The 18,989-nt window shown below is 33.3% G+C and overlaps 1 protein-coding gene across 1 annotated transcript; it reads left to right on the forward strand.

Moving 5' to 3' along the window:
* The first annotated feature begins 15,384 nt into the window (after window positions 1-15,384).
* On the forward strand, window positions 15,385-18,402 carry LOC133196971 (cyclopentanol dehydrogenase-like). Its single transcript, XM_061332814.1, has 4 exons — window positions 15,385-15,517; window positions 16,132-16,178; window positions 16,277-16,346; window positions 18,386-18,402. Exons 1-4 carry the CDS (start codon window positions 15,394-15,396, stop codon window positions 18,400-18,402), a joined length of 258 nt encoding a protein of 85 aa, XP_061188798.1. The 5' UTR covers window positions 15,385-15,393.
* Window positions 18,403-18,989: the final 587 nt, after the last annotated feature.

An 18,989-nucleotide genomic window follows, 5' to 3' on the forward strand; every position in this document is an offset into this window, starting at 1 on the left:
CGAAACACAAAAAAATTTTCTGTTTTAGCATATGAGAAAATAATGACAAAGATCCATCAATAATAACCTTCATCTAAAAAGATATTTACAAAATAATACAACTGTCCACAATATGTCATGAACAAGAACATTTACTTTCATTTGTTTTTATAGCAACAATTTTCTAGAAATAGAAGCCCTGAATTATCAAGAAAATGTAGATTCTTGACTGTTTTAGACATTGAAGATAATTTTCCACCAATTAGAAACTTCATAGAAAACGTATTTACAAATAAACTGCCCTCTACAATATGTCAACCTCAAGAACATGTGGTTAGATAAAACTTTGTATATTATAGAAGGTAGGTTCTCAATTCTTTTTATAGCTATAATTGTCTGGAAAAAGATGCTGTGATTTATGGAGAAAATGTATTTCAGATATTGTTAAGGGCAAAGAAGAAGGTACAGTTTAAATACAAATTTGACCCTGTAGTTTCTTTTTTAAATATGAAATTGTGGTCAGAAACTAATGCTTTTAAATTCACATGCAGAAAGATTATACAGTTTTTATCTCAATTGGTCAGAGACCAGAAGAGCCTATGCGATAGTAAGGTGTCCGTCGTCTGTCCATCTATCTGTCCGTCTATCTGTGAACAATTTTCAAAACGCTACTCCTCTTACAGTTTTGGTCTGATTTCAATGTAACTTTGATTACAAGTAGACTACTGTAAGTTACATAATTCTATTTATCAGTTTTTGATTTCGATGAACGATGTTGCCATGGTAACTAAAAATAAAAATTTCTTTCAAATATACTTTCAAAACGCTACTCCTCTTACTGTTTTGGTCTGATTTCAATTTAACATGGCACACAAGTAGACTACACTAAGATATATAATTCTATAAATTAGTTTTTGACTTCGATGAACAGTGCTGCCATGGTTACTAAAAATAGAAATTTCTGTAATTTTTTTCCCTAAATACTACTCCTCCTTCAGATTTATAGTCTGATTGCAATAATTCTTGCCACAAAAAGAGACTAAACCAAGGATCATTATTCTACTTAATGCTGTTCCAGTGTCTCAAGTCAAAATGCTTCTTTCCTCCTCCTTTGTTATAAGTACAAACCGGTAGAGCTACAGTCTCATCAGAGACTTCTAGTTCATATATGAACTCCTTATTACAAATTGTGACGTCAGGAACCTGTGCATTTTCCTGTATTTTCATTAAAACTTGCAGAAGACATCAAATATCATTGGAATTTTCTTTTAAACAATATGGACCACATGAATCTACTTTCTGTGTTGTTGCTCATTACTAGACTAATTATTGTGCTGATTCCTGATTGTCGTAACTCTTGTCTTTAAGAAATGTATCTTCATCTACAATTTTATTTTGTCTATATAATTTTTTGCTCACCTGAGCTGAGAGCCCGTCTATCTGTAAACTTTTCACATTTTCGACTTCTTCTCCAGAACCACTTTGCCAATTTCAACCAAACTTTGCACAGAGTAATTTTGGGTAAAGGGAAGTTTGTTCAAATGAAGGGCCAGGCCCTCTTTTAAGGGGAGATAATTAAGAATCAAAGAAAATTTGGTGGCATCTTTTAAAAATCTTCTTCTCAAGAACCATTGGGCCAAAAAAGTTGAAACTTATGTGAAACCTTCATTACATAGTGTACATTCAAGTTTGTTCAAATCATGACCACCGGGGTAACATTGGGGGATCAAATTTTTACATAGGAATATATAGGAAAAAATCTGGAAAAAATCTTCTTCTCAAGAACAGCAAAGCCATGATTAGTCATTTCGATATGCAAGCATCCTCAGGTAGTGTAGATTCAAGTTTGTTCAAATCATGATCCCCGGGGTGGGCGGGACCACAATAGGGGATCAAAGTTTTACATAGGAATATATAGGAAAAAATCTTAATTGAAAAATCTTCTTCTCAAGAACAGCAAAGCCATGGTTAGTCATATTGATTTGGAAGCATCCTCAGGCAGTGTAGATTAAACTTTGTTCAAATCATGCCCCCCCCCCCCCCCCACCCACGGGGGGTAGGGTGATGTCACAATAGGGGATCAAAGTTTTACATAGGAATATACAGTAAAATTTGTCTAATCCGGACACCACTGGTTCCACAGAAATTGGTCGGATTAGACAACATTCCGGATTAGATAACAGTACAAATTATTGAAGTTACTGCAAGGGACTTAAAGTTTACACCGTATTAGACAAGGTTTTGGATTACACAACATCCGGATTAGACAAGTTTCATTGTATAGGGAAAAATCTGGCGATGAAGAAAAACAGGGTCATATTGACTCAGGTGAGCGTTGTGGCCCATGGGCCTTTTGTTAATTCTTTTTAGTCAAAGACTCAAAGAGCTTATTCAATGGTAGTTTGTGTGGTGTGCATCAACGTTTTGGAATATGGACCGTATCTCCAGAACCTTTTGGCCAATATTTGTCAAATTTTTCACAGAGTATCCTTGGCCTAAGGGCTCTTATTAATACCAAACATGGGGATGTGCCCTTAAACAAGGGGAGATAATTAGGGAAACAAGAGACCCATGGGCAAAAAAGCTCAGCTGAGTAACTTTGTCCCTCCTATTCCTCACCAGATTCCCCCCTTGTCATACTTTTTGTTGCCCCACCCCACCCCACCCCGGGGGTCATTATTTGAACAATTTAGAATTTACACTACCTCAGGAAGCTTCCACATAAGTTTAAGATTTTCTGGCCAAGTGGTTCTTGAGAAGATTTTTAAAAAGTTTCCTATATATTTCAATGTAAAACTTTGATTCCCTATTGTGCCCCACCCTACGCCTGGGGGTCATGATTTAAACAATTTAGAATCTACACTAGACCAGGATGCTTCAATATAAGTTTCAGCTTTTCTGGCCCACAAGTTCTTGAGAATATGTTTTAATGACCCCAATCTATTTTTGTTTTTTCCTGATATTCTCCCCTTGTAATGGGCCTTGGTCTTTCATTTTAACAATTTAAACTTCCCTTTACCCAAGAATGCCTTGTACCAAGTTTGGTTAAAATTGGCCCATTGGTTCTTGAGAAGAAGTTGAAAATGTGAAAAGTTTACAGACGGATGGACAGAGTACGACAGACAGACAGATGGACAGACAGACGGACGATGGACAATAGGTGATCAGCTTAGCTGAGCTAATAAAAATAAAAGCAGTGGTTGTTAAAAAAAACCTCCTCTTAAGAACCACTAGGCAGATTATCACCAAACTTTAATTATATGCGAATATGGATTAGAATATGATGTAGATTAAAAAATGTTCAAGGCATCACCCTGGGGCATTGTTATATTGCCCAATGTAATGACTGGAATTAAGATTATTTCAATTGATGCATCTTGACTCAAAGGTAGGTCACGATGACCTTTTTTGAATTGCAGGTATTCGTCTTTCATTTGATTTTGATGCATATCTAGGACAATTTGAAGCCTCTTATCATAAAAACTTATCAGTCGATGCATCATGGGACTTTAAAATGTGTCAATGAAAAAGTAGAAAAGTAAGTCACTGTGACCTACATTCTGAATTTTATGGCTAATCATTTTCACCAAAAAAAATTACTGTCATGATTTTAGATACTGAGAGGTTTAGACTCAAGCCTTGAAAGTTAATGCATTTGAATTTGGCAGGTATTTATTTTCATATCATTTTAGAGGCATATTTTGGATACTGTGAAACCTAGAATCATCAAACCTTGTTAGTTGATGCATCTTGAGTCCTCAGAATGCATCAACTAAAAGGTAGATCACTGTGACCTACTTGTAGAATTTCATGACGATATTAAAATATTTCAGATACTAATTGGCTTATATTCATCAAACTTTAAGGGAATATCTAAATATTTGAAATAATAAGAGGCTAATAATCATCAAACTTCCTCATTTTGGGATCACAGACTATGTTAACCTAATAGTAGGTCACAGTGACTTAATTTTGGAATTTCACAGCTATATCTAAATATTTCTGATAATAAGAAGCTCAGAGTCATCAAACTTTGTCAGTTAAAGCATCTTGGGTTTTCGAAAAGTGTGAACAAAAAATATGTCACGGTGACCCAGCTTTGGAGTTTTAAGGCAATATCTAAATATTTCAAATTATAAGAGGCTTACAATCATTAAATTCACAGAGTTGTTATCCAAAAAGTAGGTCACAGAGCTACCTTTGGGATTTCAAGCTTTATCTAAATGTATAAGATACTAAGAAGCTTAGAATAGAACTGATATGGTTGTACAATTTATCAGAAGAGCGATTCTAGGCCCTTGAGTCTCTTGTTAAATTGCCATTTCATTGATCAGTTACAGGGTTATTCTCAGATGACTGTTAAAGCCCTCTGGCCTCTTGTATAATTTTGTTGCTATTAATAGAAATGGAAATCCTCATTGATTTTAGGTATTTCAGTAAGTTATAAATAGAACTGGAAATCCTCATTGTTTTTGTGCTTGTCAGTAAATGGTAACTAGTACATGTACTTGTCAGTAACACTATGTTTTCACCATTCAGTTTGTCTGCAAATCTTACATCCATGATATCTCAAATAGTGCGAATTTACATAATACAGCATCTATTTTTAGACAATTGTTGCTAAAAAAGAATTGTGAGCCTACCTTAAATAATATGTAAAATGTTGTCTAAACAATTGTTTCGTTGCAGATAGCAAATTGTTTGTAAATACCCTTTATGAAGCTTCCAGTATGTAGAATTTTTTTTATTTTACCTCATATACTAATTGTATGAAATAGTGCAAAGAATTTATATTTTCTAAATAACTCACTGCATCTATTTTTAGACCACTGTTGCTATAAAAAGAAAAGAGAGTCCATCTTCAATATTGTGTCAATTATTAATTGCCCAAATGTTCTTGTTCATGTTCTTGTTCATGACATATTGTAGACAGCAGTATATTTTGTAAATACTTTTTCAATGAAGCTTACAACTGGTGGAAAATTGTCATTTTTCCTCATATGCTGAGATGTTTCTATTTTTGGGTGTTTGTTGCTATAAATAGAAAAGGGAACCCCTTCAGATAGTGTGTATGTCAGTAAATGGTTTCTAGTACTTGTCAGTCACACTAAGTTTATAACAGTTAGTCTGCATTTTTTCCATCCAATATTGCCTGAAAAATTGAAAGAATCTACATTTTCTCGATAATTCAAGGAATCTATTTTTAGACCATTGTTGCTATAAAGAGAAATAAGAGTCCATCCTCAAGATTGTATCAATTATTGTACAAACACTTGTTCCTTTTGAAGGCATATTGTAGAAAGCTTTATATTTGTTAATACTTTTTCTATTAAGCTTCCAATTAGCATAAAACTGTCATTTCTCCTAATTTTCAGACATATCTATATTTAGGTGCTTGATACTATAAATAGAAATGGGAATCCCTCTCAACCATTGTCCACTCCAGCTAGTGGTGTCCAGCTACTGTCATTAACATCTTAAATTTTACAATATGCTTCCTAATTTTCCAGCAATGACATCTAAAACTTTGCCAAAATTTGATTTTTTACAGTTTACCAAAAACATATCTATTTATAGATACATGTTACTAAAAATAGCATTAAAAGCCCACTGATATTTTTTCATGTGATGACACTACTAATTCTCAAGTATAAAAACACATATAAGATTTGAAAATTTTCCACGGACAATTTTTCTTATTTAGCCTTAAAGATCTCAAAAAATACTAAATTTTCCATTTTTCACATTTTCAGGAACCATGTCAGTTTGTATGACCTTTTTCTTAGAGTGGGGATATTTCTAGAATAAATGATTATATGCCCTGTGTACCTTAAAAGTTCATGTTATCATATGATCCAATGATTTTTGTTTGAGTGTATTAGATACTGATAAATATTTGTTTACATTTCCTCAATTTTCAAGTTTTCATTTGGTCAAAAAGGGCCAAAAATGGCCAAATTCAATGGATCCGTCTCCATGGCAACCGACTGCACGTGTGGAACTTCCGACTCCATATTTGCTAGTTTTGTACCAAGACACACCTGTGGTGCAAATTTCATCAAAATCCGAGACATGTCGTTTCCAGATTTTTTCGTGCTTACAGAGAATGCGTGTTAAGCTGTTGATTTTGGTCAAATTTTCTAAAAATCCTTGGAATTTTTTAGTATCCACATCTGATTTACACCACTTCTCGAATATATTGTTGCACAGTACTCTTGAAGTTTCTCCTTCACTACTGTTAATATCTTAGTGAGGAGTAAAGAAAGAGGCTTGGTTTCGGAATCCAATAGAAATATGGTAATTCAAATTCATTTTGGTTGTTTGGAATATTAAAAATATTCAAAACTGACATATGATTTTGAAGAATGTCTCCTTAGAAAGGATTCTATGGGTATAAGTTGTATTTCAACTTGTAGAATTAAATCCAAGTTCTTCTAAAATACATTTAATATAATGAGCCTTACAAACAAAGACAATGGTGTTACCTGCTTTGTCAGCAGGGATTAGTATGTACTAATGGCCTAACAATTTGCATGAAAGACGTGAGTCAATATTCGACGAAACAATAGATTGTATTTGCAAACAAGGTTATTGTATCGACGGTAGAATTTGAAAATGATTGCTTTATACGAGATTGTCGATATCCTTATATCATCCACTTGTTTGTCAGCAACAAGTCTCGTTTAAAAAAATTGTTTGTACATAGAATATACTCCTTGCGTATCGAGTGGGACAAATAGACTCAAATTCATGTGATAATGGTATATTGCTGCATAAATAAATAAATAAAAAAGTCAACGATAGAAAATTGAAGTATTACATTTACATAAAGTTGCCATCAAGTTCTTTATCAAAATATCCAGATATGAAACAGATGTACATGTATCAGACTCTAGATCTGTGCTGTATTTCATCTCGAGTTTAATGAGATAAGAAATCAACGCAAGAATGAAACTGAATATTGTTAATTGATAAAACGTCGTCGATATATCCAGATGTCGAATTAAAGGCCATACCTAGAGAGTTATTCTTTTCACGAAGAATTTTATGAATAAATCCTGCAATACAAAACAGTTCTGCTAATAACGGGGCACAAATAAACCCACGGGAATTTCAATATATTCTTGGAAGACATAAAATTTGACTTTGGAAACTCAAGCATATTTTAAATATAAACCTCGGAATACTCGTGTGTAGAATCAGACTGTTCTGTAAAGTTGCAGATAATCCCGATGATCAATTGAAAGTAAGCAATTGTGCGAGTCCCATTTTTTCATTAATTGAAGAAGCAGTCCATGATGTCAAAAAGTCTGATACTTAATTTTCCATGGAAAATGGTTTTATAAGGTTTTGAAAAGTCGCACGTTTTGATACTATTGATTTAAGTAAAGTTTTATGGTTTCAGATTTTCTAAAAGTACTTTGGAATTTTTAAGTAACCACCTCTGATTCACTTTTCGAATATCTTGTACAGTACTCCTGAAGCTTCTCCTTCACTGCTGTTCATATTTTTTGCTAGGAGTAAAGACAGGGGCTTGATAGAACATTTACTAGAACCCGTATCTTTGTGGAAAATTAGGAAGTATATTGTAAAATTTAAGATGTTAATGACAGTAGCTGGACACCACTTTATGACGTTTAGGAATAAAATACAGGTATGATAATTCAAATTCAATATAGGAATATTAAAACTATTTAAAACGGACAAATGATTCTGAAGAATGTCCTTAGAAAGGGGGCTTTATGAATAGTGTATAAGTTGGATACCTACATGTAGATTCAAATCCAATTTCCTCTTAAATACAGGATTAATTATTGGCCTTACATACATAGTCTATGTTATACCTCTGCTGATTTTTCCCTATATAAAAATTAGATCGTTAGATAGGTATAATTCCTTAAAAATCGCTGTATGGACTTATCCCTGTGCGTTAGTCAGGTGAGCTAATCTCTGCTTCGAAAGGTAATTCCCGGTTATCCCTAATCCTCTAGATGGTATGATATGTGAATTAACTAATCTCCGTGCGGTAGTCAAGTGAGCTAATCATTGCTTCGAAAGCTAATTGTCGGTTATCCGTTATTCTCTAAATTTTACTTTTGTATCGGTATACTAAAATAGTTAAAAAGTATATCATTTAGGGAATTAGCACGATTCAAGTTCCCCTAGACTAGAACAATTTCCTTAGTCTCGGAACATAATCCTGGCCTTGTGGAACTGGAATATTGCTAATTCCCTCTTTATAATGAAAAAAAAAAATTCTTTGATTATACAAACCTTTCCTAAAAGGTTATTGGGCTCTTTGAAGTTAATATAAGGAAAAGAGTTATTCAGAATGCCATGTACAATGATCAGATGCGGTGTATTTATTAAAGATCCATATCTATTCCCTCGTTTGATAAGTCTTATCCACTGATATTTTCTTTTGTTCCAATTTTTATTTTCTTTTGTTCCGTTTTTTCTTTCGTAGAATAAAATCGACGCATTTACTTTAATTCAGTATTGAGTACATCCCGACAATCAGTTATAATAGACCGGTATATCGATGATGTAATGTATCCAGTATAAATAACTGTTCCACCTGCCTGCTTGCACGGAAACAAAACTCCCCTCCGTAACGAAAGAGCGATCAAGGGAGATAATCTCGAAACTTAAGGCATATGTTCAAAAGAAAACCATAAACCTAGACTTTGCAACAACTGTCCCAAGCTGTATGGTAAGAGTGTGATATCGATATCATCCCTAGACTGTTTTAAGTCACTCAAGTACATTGACATTGACAGTACAGAAGACACTGTTAGGCTGATACCGGCGTCTATAGGGACATACTAAATATTAATTTATTATGACCTACATGTAGCCTTGTCTACAATTATAAAATTCTTTACAGAATATGAGAGTTTCAGTGTAGGTCTATTTGTTTGTTATTGATACACCATTCTATTAAGATACATTTTCGCCTTAATGAACCACTAAACTTTTACTACCTGTTTTTTTATGATTAGTATAAGTGCGCATACCTTTATCAAAACGAAATACAATCACCCAAAGTAAAATACAATGTACTTACATGTATATGCATCCCAAAACTAGATCTGCTCTGAACAATTATAAAATTATTATTTATACATACTAGTAATTTTATTCAAAAAACGTGAATGGGATTGGGCTGCAGGCAAAACCTATTTTAGCCCTCTCCCTAATTATCAAATTATGTTGCGTAAATTAAAGGGGATATTCTTAAATTTCATTTATACATCATGTACATAGGATGAGATATCTTTGTCAAAGCTTCGGTTCTCGATGGGAATTATTTAAGGCTCAATGATACTCTGATTAGAGAGATAACTCTTAATGACTTAAATGTCTATTATTCCTTTAAATATATGTCAAGTTAAAATGTTTTATCGTCCAATTTTGCCCCGCAAGCTGTGCTATAATTGTTTGTATTTTACTTAACAAATACATTTCTTTTCGAAAATCATAAATGTTGAAGAAACATTTAATATGAGGGAGCAGTGGGTTTATGAACCTTAAATTATTACTCAAGCGTTATTTCTCCACCTGTATTAAAGAAAATGTACTCTACGTTATAAATGCACATTACTTTATAGGTCATATGTCACTCGATGATATCTGATCCATGGAAGAACTTAAGGACAGAGTGTTTCTTATCACAGGTTAGAAATACTAGTATTACTATATCAGAAAAATGTATTTCTTTAAATAATTAAATTTTAATCATTAATCAAAATGTACCACAGGGTCCAGTTCCGGTACTGGTGAAGGCATTGCTGTTTATCTTGCCAAGAGTGGGGCAGGGCTGTCCTTGACTGGAAGGAATAAGGCTAATCTAGAGATTATAAGTGAAAGATAAATGTATGAAGGAAGGCTTATCGTCATTCAAGGTCAGTTGCCATAAATATTTTTAGTATTTTCGAGAGTGATTTACTGTAATTTATCTGTCGAATAGAATTGATATTTTTACAGTTTGAGAATGAAAAGCGGAGCTTAACGTGTATATTAAATGCACAGTACCTACGGTAATACAATGTTACATGAATTCTTTCATATTTAACGCTTAGTTTCCATTAAAAAATACATGGAAGTTCTCTTATTGTTCAAACTTATTAAAAGAATGTTTTTGAAAAAAAAAACAACAACATCAAAATAAGTATTTTCAATTGGTAATGTACTAGTATGTTACAAGTTTTATCATTGTTTCAATGAAAAATGTCAGACAAGCATCTAACAATCATGGGATGCCACACACCTCAATTAGTAAGGGGCACTTCGTTTTTTTTACGGTAATCAATAGCAAGGCGTCACAATATGTACTATTCGTTTCATAGGACACCCTCTAGCAGGGTTATCAATGTAATTGTCTCGATGGGAATTCCTTCGCGAGGCTGTTTCCTTTTTTCTGAACAGGCAAGCCCATTGTAAAAAAAAAAATCCACCCGTTAAACCGAACGGCATACGAGGTTAATGTTATACCAAATAAATCCCTCACATCGGCTCCTAATGCACTCCATAGCAAGCTTGTATTAACTCCTAGTGTAGCCTTAGCGAGACACTTCTTGCTCTGGAAAGCATGTAAAATACATGTGCAAAATTTAACATAAGATAATCATATAATCATGACTAATGTCTCTGCTTGTCTGATATATTTTCTGATAGCTATACAGCACAAGCTTTACAAGTACAAACTTAAGTATAAGTACGAAAAAAGTCATAGATAAATGTACCAGTAACCTGAAAAAAATAAAAAATAACATCAGAATTTTACACTGAATATATATTTTAGATACAAACTATGAAAAATTAAAACTAATAATTATCTTTAAGTGGGAGTGGCGGGTGGGAAAGTATTACTTCGGGTGCAGAACTTCGGGAATGCTTACTTGAGTAAGAGGATGAATTTACAACTAAAGCCTTGTAAAATTGATAGGAAATATACAACTTATTTTATCTTATATTCGACGTACTAATTTAATACAGATTTTCATCTCCGTGGGTGACATATCTTCGAATGATTTTAGAAAGACACTCGTGGAACAAACACTTGGACATTTGGGAAACTTGATGTTCTAGTAAGTATTCAATTAATACAGTAGATACTATTAATTTTGTTAGATTGCAACGATTAGAATCTTTTTTTTGTATATTACTTACACAATAAGGCACATCTTTTTCTTTAAAATGTGTACTTACAGTCGCCCGAGTGGCGCATTGGTCAGAGCGTCTGCTCTATAGTCGCAGAGTAAGGACTTGATCCTTACCTCGCCGGTTCGAATCCACAGCAGGACGTGGAGACCGGTCCTTCGGATGAGACTGTATAAACCGAGGTACCATGTCTCAGTAGGTGTAGGCACCAAAGATCCATCACTGCTCAATGGCCCTGAGTGCCGAGTATAGGTATAGATTTGCAGCCCTCGCAAGTGTTGGCGTCTCCATGTGAGTGAAAAGTTCTTGAGAGGATCAAATCCTTACTCTGTGACTCTAGAGCAAATAATCTAACCACATGGCCGTAGGATGAATATATTATTATAGAAAACATAGCTTCTATATGCCAATATGCTTGTGCCCCCTCAATGAAAACATCTGTTGACCTTTTTTTGCTTGTCAAGGGATTTTTAGTTGTTTATATATATATATATATATATATATATATATATATATATATATATATATATATATATATATATATATATATAGAAAGCACAAAGAAATTCACTTTTATAAGGATACCCACTTCCGCCCCAGCTCGGGGTTGAACTCTCGACATACGAAATCTGTCTCATAGCAGTACAGGAACAGCGCGTTAGACCACTCGGCTATCTAGGCAAGTCAAGTCATGATATATATATATATATATATATATATATATATATATATATATATATATATATATATATATATATATATATATATATATATATATATATTAGGGATGTCAATTTTGTCAATAATTCTTATTCGAATATTCAATGAAAGTATTCGAATATATTCGAATATTCGATAAAATAAATAAAATCTGGTATATTTTAATTAAATATGCATTATCCTAATCTCGTAAAAGGTTAAGCGTACATGTAGGTAAATTGGAAATGAAATTGTATTAAGACTTTTGCAGTTGTACAATAAGGAATTCCATTTGATATTTGTCAATGTCTCAAATAAATAAATGATTCAAATGTAGAAAAGTATAATTTTAACAACGGATACATGTGTATTTATTGTAGCTCCAACTGAGGAATCAGTCGTCTTACACCTAAAGCAAGATAGATTTCAATACATGTAATTAATTATATTTATCAGCCTAATAAGGGATATAATTATAATCTTTGATTATAATGTTTTTAAAATATAAACAAACTTTTCCATAGATAATTTTCCTAGGTAATTAACTAATTTCCCGATAATGAATATAAAATTCAGGATTATGTACAGCCCTAGATAATCAAGTACAGTGTAATTTACACATTTATTCAGAAATTGAGCCCTTTGCAATATTAATTACAGATTAATTTTATTGGACGTTCATTCAATGATCAATTAATTTTATCTGGAAGTATACTCGTTACGTCTTTTAGACATTCTAAGAAGGTTTTCATTTTGTTGTCGTCGATTCTAGATCCGATCGTATTTAACTAATAAAAGCTATGAAAGTGCGTTTTGTATTATACAGCATTATTGTATAATTCCTTAACACCTTACTCAAAACATAATAATTTAGTAGATCAATAAGATAAGTGAAAGAAATCAGGCTATCGAAATCGATAACTAGTAAATTAAACAGGGATATTTCCAGCACTGTTCTAATCAAAATTTATTAATCACAGTACTTCTTTTTATGAAATATGAAAAACATCGAATATTCGAATCTTAAATTCATATTCGAATATCAACTCATCGAATGAATATTCGAATGTTCGAATATTCGTTGACATCCCTAATATATATATATATATATATATATATATATATATATATATATATATATATATATATATATATATATATATATATATATATATATATATATATATATATATATATATATATATATATATATATATATATATATTGTTATGTTAAACTTTGAAACTTTTTGGATCATCGAATGTGACCCCTCTCTTTTGCCAAGGATTCATGTTTGAACAAATTTGAACCTATTCTACCTAGGGATTCTTCCATATCAATTAGAACTAATCATGCCTTCGCTGTTCTTAAGAAGATTTTAAAAGTTTTTTTTCCAATATATTCCCATGTAAAACTTTCATCACCTTTTGTTTCCCCTTCCTTTCCATGAGGGTCATGATTCGAGCAAGCTTCCTTTTCAATACAACTTATTATTGACTTGCTTTTCTGAGAAAAAGATTGTTAGTTTTTCCTATATTCCTAAGACACTTTTCACGGTAGCTCAGTCGGTAGAGCGCTCGCTTCGTGAGCGGAAGATCGTGAGTTCGAATCCCGGCCGCGACTGACCTTAGTCGATAATAAATAGGTAGCAACTGTTCCTTCGCCGTGCACTCGGCACTTTGCAGTGAAAGTTGCTGTTCCTTCTGCACGGCAGGCTTGACACGATAAAGAACCCTCACTGCTCAATGGTCCTGCGTGCCGAGTAAAGGTCAATATTTGAAGCCCTTAACCAGTACATGTATATGGTGACGTCTCTATATGAGTGAAAAATTCTCGAATTGGACGTAAAACAACATACAATCAATCAATCATATTCCTAAGAAAAAAATTTTGTTCATCCATTCCTTTCCCACCCTAACCCGGGAGTCATGATTTGAAGAAACTTGAGTCTACACTATCTGAGGATGCATCCTTATTAACATCACTGATCATGGTTTTGCTATTATTGAGAAAAAGAAGAATTTAAAGAGTTTTTCCTATATATTTCTATGCAAAACTTTGAAAGCCCATTGTGGTCTACCCTACCCTCCGGGGGACAGTTAAACAATTTATAATATAATGTAATAAAGCTTTCACAAAATTTTCATCTTTTCTGATCCAGTGGTTCTTGCGATGAGGATTTTAAAAGATTTTTTTTCATTATACTGCCATGTAAAATTGTGATCCCCTATTGTACCCAACCTACCCCCTGGGGACATGATTTGAGCAATTTTGAGTCTCAACTCTGTTATAAAACTCTCACTTAAGTTTTAACTCTTCTTGTCCATTAATTCTCGAGGAAAATTTTTAAGATTCCAATCAATCACTTATTCTTGATTATCTCCTTTTGAAAAAGTTGAAACTTGAAATCCTTTCACCAAAGGTTGCTTTGTGGCAATTTTGGCTGGAATTTGCCCGTTGGCTCAATTGAAGAGGTCGAAAATGTGTAAAGTTTTAGAAGCAGGCCGAACAAAATGCGATCAGACAAACTAATTTGAGCTTTCAGCTCAGATGAGCTAAAGAGCGTAATCAGAAAACGAGCGTTAGTAAATTTCATAAATCCTGTTATTGAATCAACGTTACGTGATTCTGTTCACAAACTAAACCAGTCTAAATGTTGTCGCATTGTTTTTTAAGTAAAATCTGGGAGTTTACCAAGGTTTTCATTGTTTTTTAAACAATATAGGCTGATCAATTTTTCTTTGTTTTTGAGGTAAATTTTTCGTAAAGTTTTCAAATCCGAAATTGGTTTTAAAAATTCTGTAAACCTGGCATTATAATTAGACATTTTACATCATTTAACCATTTCTTAATAAAATTTCTTTAAAATTCTGATTTACCGTAGCAGTTGTCAATTAAATACTGATATGATAAATGACTTATGACAATATTGTTAAATTTTTTGGGATATAATCAACCCATTGGCTATTAATTTTATGTTATTATATTGATATTTATACATATATTAATAAACAATGTTGACATATTTATGTTCTGGCAGTGCATAATCATTCTCTTAAAAGCATAAATGGATAGAAAATTGTTTCGTTTCTCCATAAATCATGTAATTTGTGTTAAGATTTTTAAATTAAATATAGTTCTAAAAATCTGAAATGAACACATTCAATGACATCTAGATATATCACATCCCTTAAAGTAGGCAGGGTATGACTCCTTTGTCAAACAAGTCCAGCTGACATTCAACCCGTAAATTAAATTGTCTTATTTCCTAATCACCCCAAACATTGCTTTAATTAAAGAAATAAAGTTGTTACTCTTCATTTGAACTTAAAACTAATCATCATTTTTTGTCATGAATTTGATTGACGCTGATAATGAGGTTCTATGAAATTAAAAGTTAAAGTTAAAGTTACGACAAAGACGTCTGACAAGACAAAAGATACTTTTTTTTATCAGAAAAGCCCATATATGAACCTTTAACTTTGGTCAGTTAAAAAATTTATAATTATTAAAAGAAATACGATTTGTTTATACAAGGTAAACAATGCTGGTATGGGGAGGCCTATGCCAATTTCGACGGAAACAGAAGAAAACTTTGATGAAATTATGAACGTCAATATCAAGTCAGAGTACTTTCTCACACAGCTAGCAATACCATATCTTAAGGCCAAAAAGGGTAAGTGTATATTGTAAACATTAAAGGAAAAAGAGACGGACAAGTGATATCTTTATGGAAAATGTATGGATTTAAGATGTTATTCTGAATAACCGAATTAAGAATTAACGCGACCCAACTTTTGTCCACTTATTCTGACTATACTGTATCTATTTGTTGAAACATATTTTCTTGAAAGTTGTTGATCAAGAACACAGTGAAAATACTGACTTTTGGACATTCTTGGAGATAAAGCTGAAATCAGGAGGAAAATTGATTAATTTTTCATTTTTGATCTTGAAGTTGTGTGAGTAAATGTTTGTTTTTTTTCCCAATGGTTAAAGAAAAGGAAAATATGCACATCTAACGTTATAAAAACTTAGTCTGACTTAACTTTTGTCCAGGCCCTTGGGCTATAAAACTTAGACAAGCTCACTTTTGATCTCAGTCTTACCTTTCCACTATAAATCCCTTTGGTAAAAGTAGGACCGAGATCAAAAGTGAGCTCGTCTATGTTTTAGGGCCCCGGAGCCTGTAATTCTGACTAAAATGTCTTTATCTACGCACATTGAATCACTTTATGCTTGATGTATCGTAGCTCAAAGATTTTCTAATTTTTTTTCCCTTCCTTTCAGGTTGCATCATCAATATATCAAGTGTATTGTCTACTGTCACATCGAAGGTATTGTTGGTCATATTAATCAAGCCAAATTAGAAATTGGACAATACGTTGTTACGCAGCGTACAAAGTACAGAAATCACTCATTCCCTTTCGTGTAGATCCCTGGAAATTGTTCTTATTCCATGTCCAAGGCAGCCATGGATGCCTTCACTCGAGGGTTAGAACATGGTACGAATTAACTAATTTCTTCACCTACTTAGCACATGGTACGAATCAACTCATTTCTTCACCTTTATCACTGTTACGATGTTAAGAGTAAAACAAGTAGAGCTTTTTCAAAAAGCTTGGCCGTCTTTAGCAACAACTTTAAACAGTAAACTGACATACACCTATCAGGCCGCATTATTCTTGGGCATTCATTCCTTCATCAACTTTTATTAACATTAGCCTTGCCATGTGAAAGTTCAACCAGACGTTCGGCTTTTTCCGTAAACTTCGACTCTGATGCTGGTCGGGGTTTACGGAGAAAGAGAGGGATTAGAAAGACAGTGCAAAACAAAGAAACAGTCTTACAATAAATACAAGCTGAAAATCTGACAAACAATAAAGAACATTAATTTTCTGTTTACAACGAAAATATAAAAAACGCCTTTTAGTAAAAAAAAAAATTAAATTGTTATTTAGATTTATTTAGCGCCATTTTTCAACTGTTAGTTTTGTCATTTTTTTTTAAAGATTGAAAATCTTGAAAAATTGTTTAGTCGTACGAAAATTTTATCATAAGAAAATTATCTCCCTTGCCCAAAACAGCATTTTAACCAATGGCATTATTGTGTAATTTCTACCAATCACAAAGATAGGAAGTACACAGTCCGCAGACTGTAAAATACTTCAACTCTGTATACCGTCTTCCAAGGAAGATCGATTGATTGATTATATGTTGTTTTACGTGAAATATATGGAGATAACGAACAGTATTCAAGCTCAAAAGTCCATTATACAATACAAAATAGGAGCAGAGCAAACACGGACCTCCAAACATCAGAGGTGGGATCAGGTGCCATGGAGGAGTGAGCATCCCCTGCCGATCGGTCACACCCGCCGTGTGCTCCTTGTCATGATCGGGAAATAACGGAAAAATCCGTCGACAATTCAGTGTGTAAATAATGGCCTAACAATTAGTATGAAAAACGTCAGTCAGCATTTGACTCAATGATAAATTGTATTTGCTGACAAGGTCATTGTATCGACCATAGAACTTACGAAATGATGACTTTAAACGAGACAAGCTGATATTCTTGTTTCATCAACTTATTTGTCAATAATTTACCTCGTTTTAGAAATTGTACATACGTAGAGCATGCTCTTGCGTATCGAATCAACTGAGAGATATATACTCCGTATGCAGGTGATGAAGGTATATTGCTGCATAAGTAAGGGAAGTTGACGATTGAAAAGTTAAGGTCATCACGTTTATCATAAAGCGTGGTTGTTAGATTACCATTAACGTCTTTTTCAAGTAAAATATCCAAATATGAAACAGATGTATCAGACTCTGTGGTATCTTTTATCTCAAGTTCACCAGGATATATCGTATCGACATAAGAATGAAAATAGCCATTGTTAATTGACAATACGTCGTCGATATATCTAAATGTCGAGTTGAACGCCACAGCAAGTGTTTTCTTCTTTTCACGTACAAGATTTTGGACAAATTCTGCTTCATATGAATACAAAAATTTTTTCACTCATATAGAGACGTCACTATATACCAGTGAAGGGCTTCAAATTTTGACCTTTACTCGACACTCAGGGCCATTGAACAGTGAGGGATCTTTATCGTGCCAACGTCCGCCGCGACACGGGGCCTCGATTTTTAAGGTCTCTTCCGAAGGACCCACATCTTTCACTTCAAAGTGCCGAGCGCATGGCGAAGGAACAGTTGCTTCCCCTTTTTTATCGACTTAGGTCAGTCGCGGCCGAGATTCGAACTCAAGACCCCCCCATCACGGAGCGAGCGCTCTACTGACTGAGCTACCGTGAACGGTTCTTCCAAGGAAGACGGTAATAAACTGTTAACAAGAAGAAATCTGCTTGAGTTTATTCATTCGTATCCATAAAAATCTGTCAATCTTCTAAACTGTTAATGATGTGGTATGGACAAACGATCAAGACAACGATCAATGGGTAAATATCAATTTGTTCAAATAGTTCAATCAGATTATAATATTTACAGTACAACTGACACTATTACTCTCCCGTTTCAGAGTTAGCGCCCTTTTGATATAAGGTAAATTTGAACATATGAAATATATTCCTGTATGAAAATGTGGAAACATCTTTTATATAAAATGATGTAACAAAGAAATTACCTTATAATGCATTTCAAAAGAATCTATTTGTTCATATTCACTCTTTATACTTTCAGTGTCATTAACAGGCCCGGTCTCATACGAAGCAATTTTCTGAGACGTGATAACTTTCCTGGTTTTGGAGATAAAGAATCATACAATAAGGTTAAATATTGTGACGAATCATTTATCTCAAAATCTAAAATATCAAAAGGCCATTATTAATATTTATCTAATTGCATACACGTTTTATTGAAATTATTATTTTAAATCGTACATGAATTTTGAAATAAAGATTGAAATATGTAGATAACGAACAGTAATCAAGCTAAACGTCCATTGAAACATTAAAAATTGGGAGCAGAGGTGGGATTAGGTGCCATGGAGGAGAAAGCATCCCCTGTCGATTGGTTAAACCCGCCGTATGCTCCTTATCATGATCGGGCAAACGGAATTCATTTTACTTTTAAGTTTAACAATGCTTACTCTCATCATTCCATACCGGATATAATAATTCTCT

The sequence above is a fragment of the Saccostrea echinata genome, unplaced genomic scaffold (assembly GCF_033153115.1).
Source record: "Saccostrea echinata isolate AGI-Se365-2 ecotype Australia unplaced genomic scaffold, CSIRO_AGI_Sech_v1 ptg000030l, whole genome shotgun sequence".
Classification (NCBI taxonomy): domain Eukaryota; kingdom Metazoa; phylum Mollusca; class Bivalvia; order Ostreida; family Ostreidae; genus Saccostrea; species Saccostrea echinata.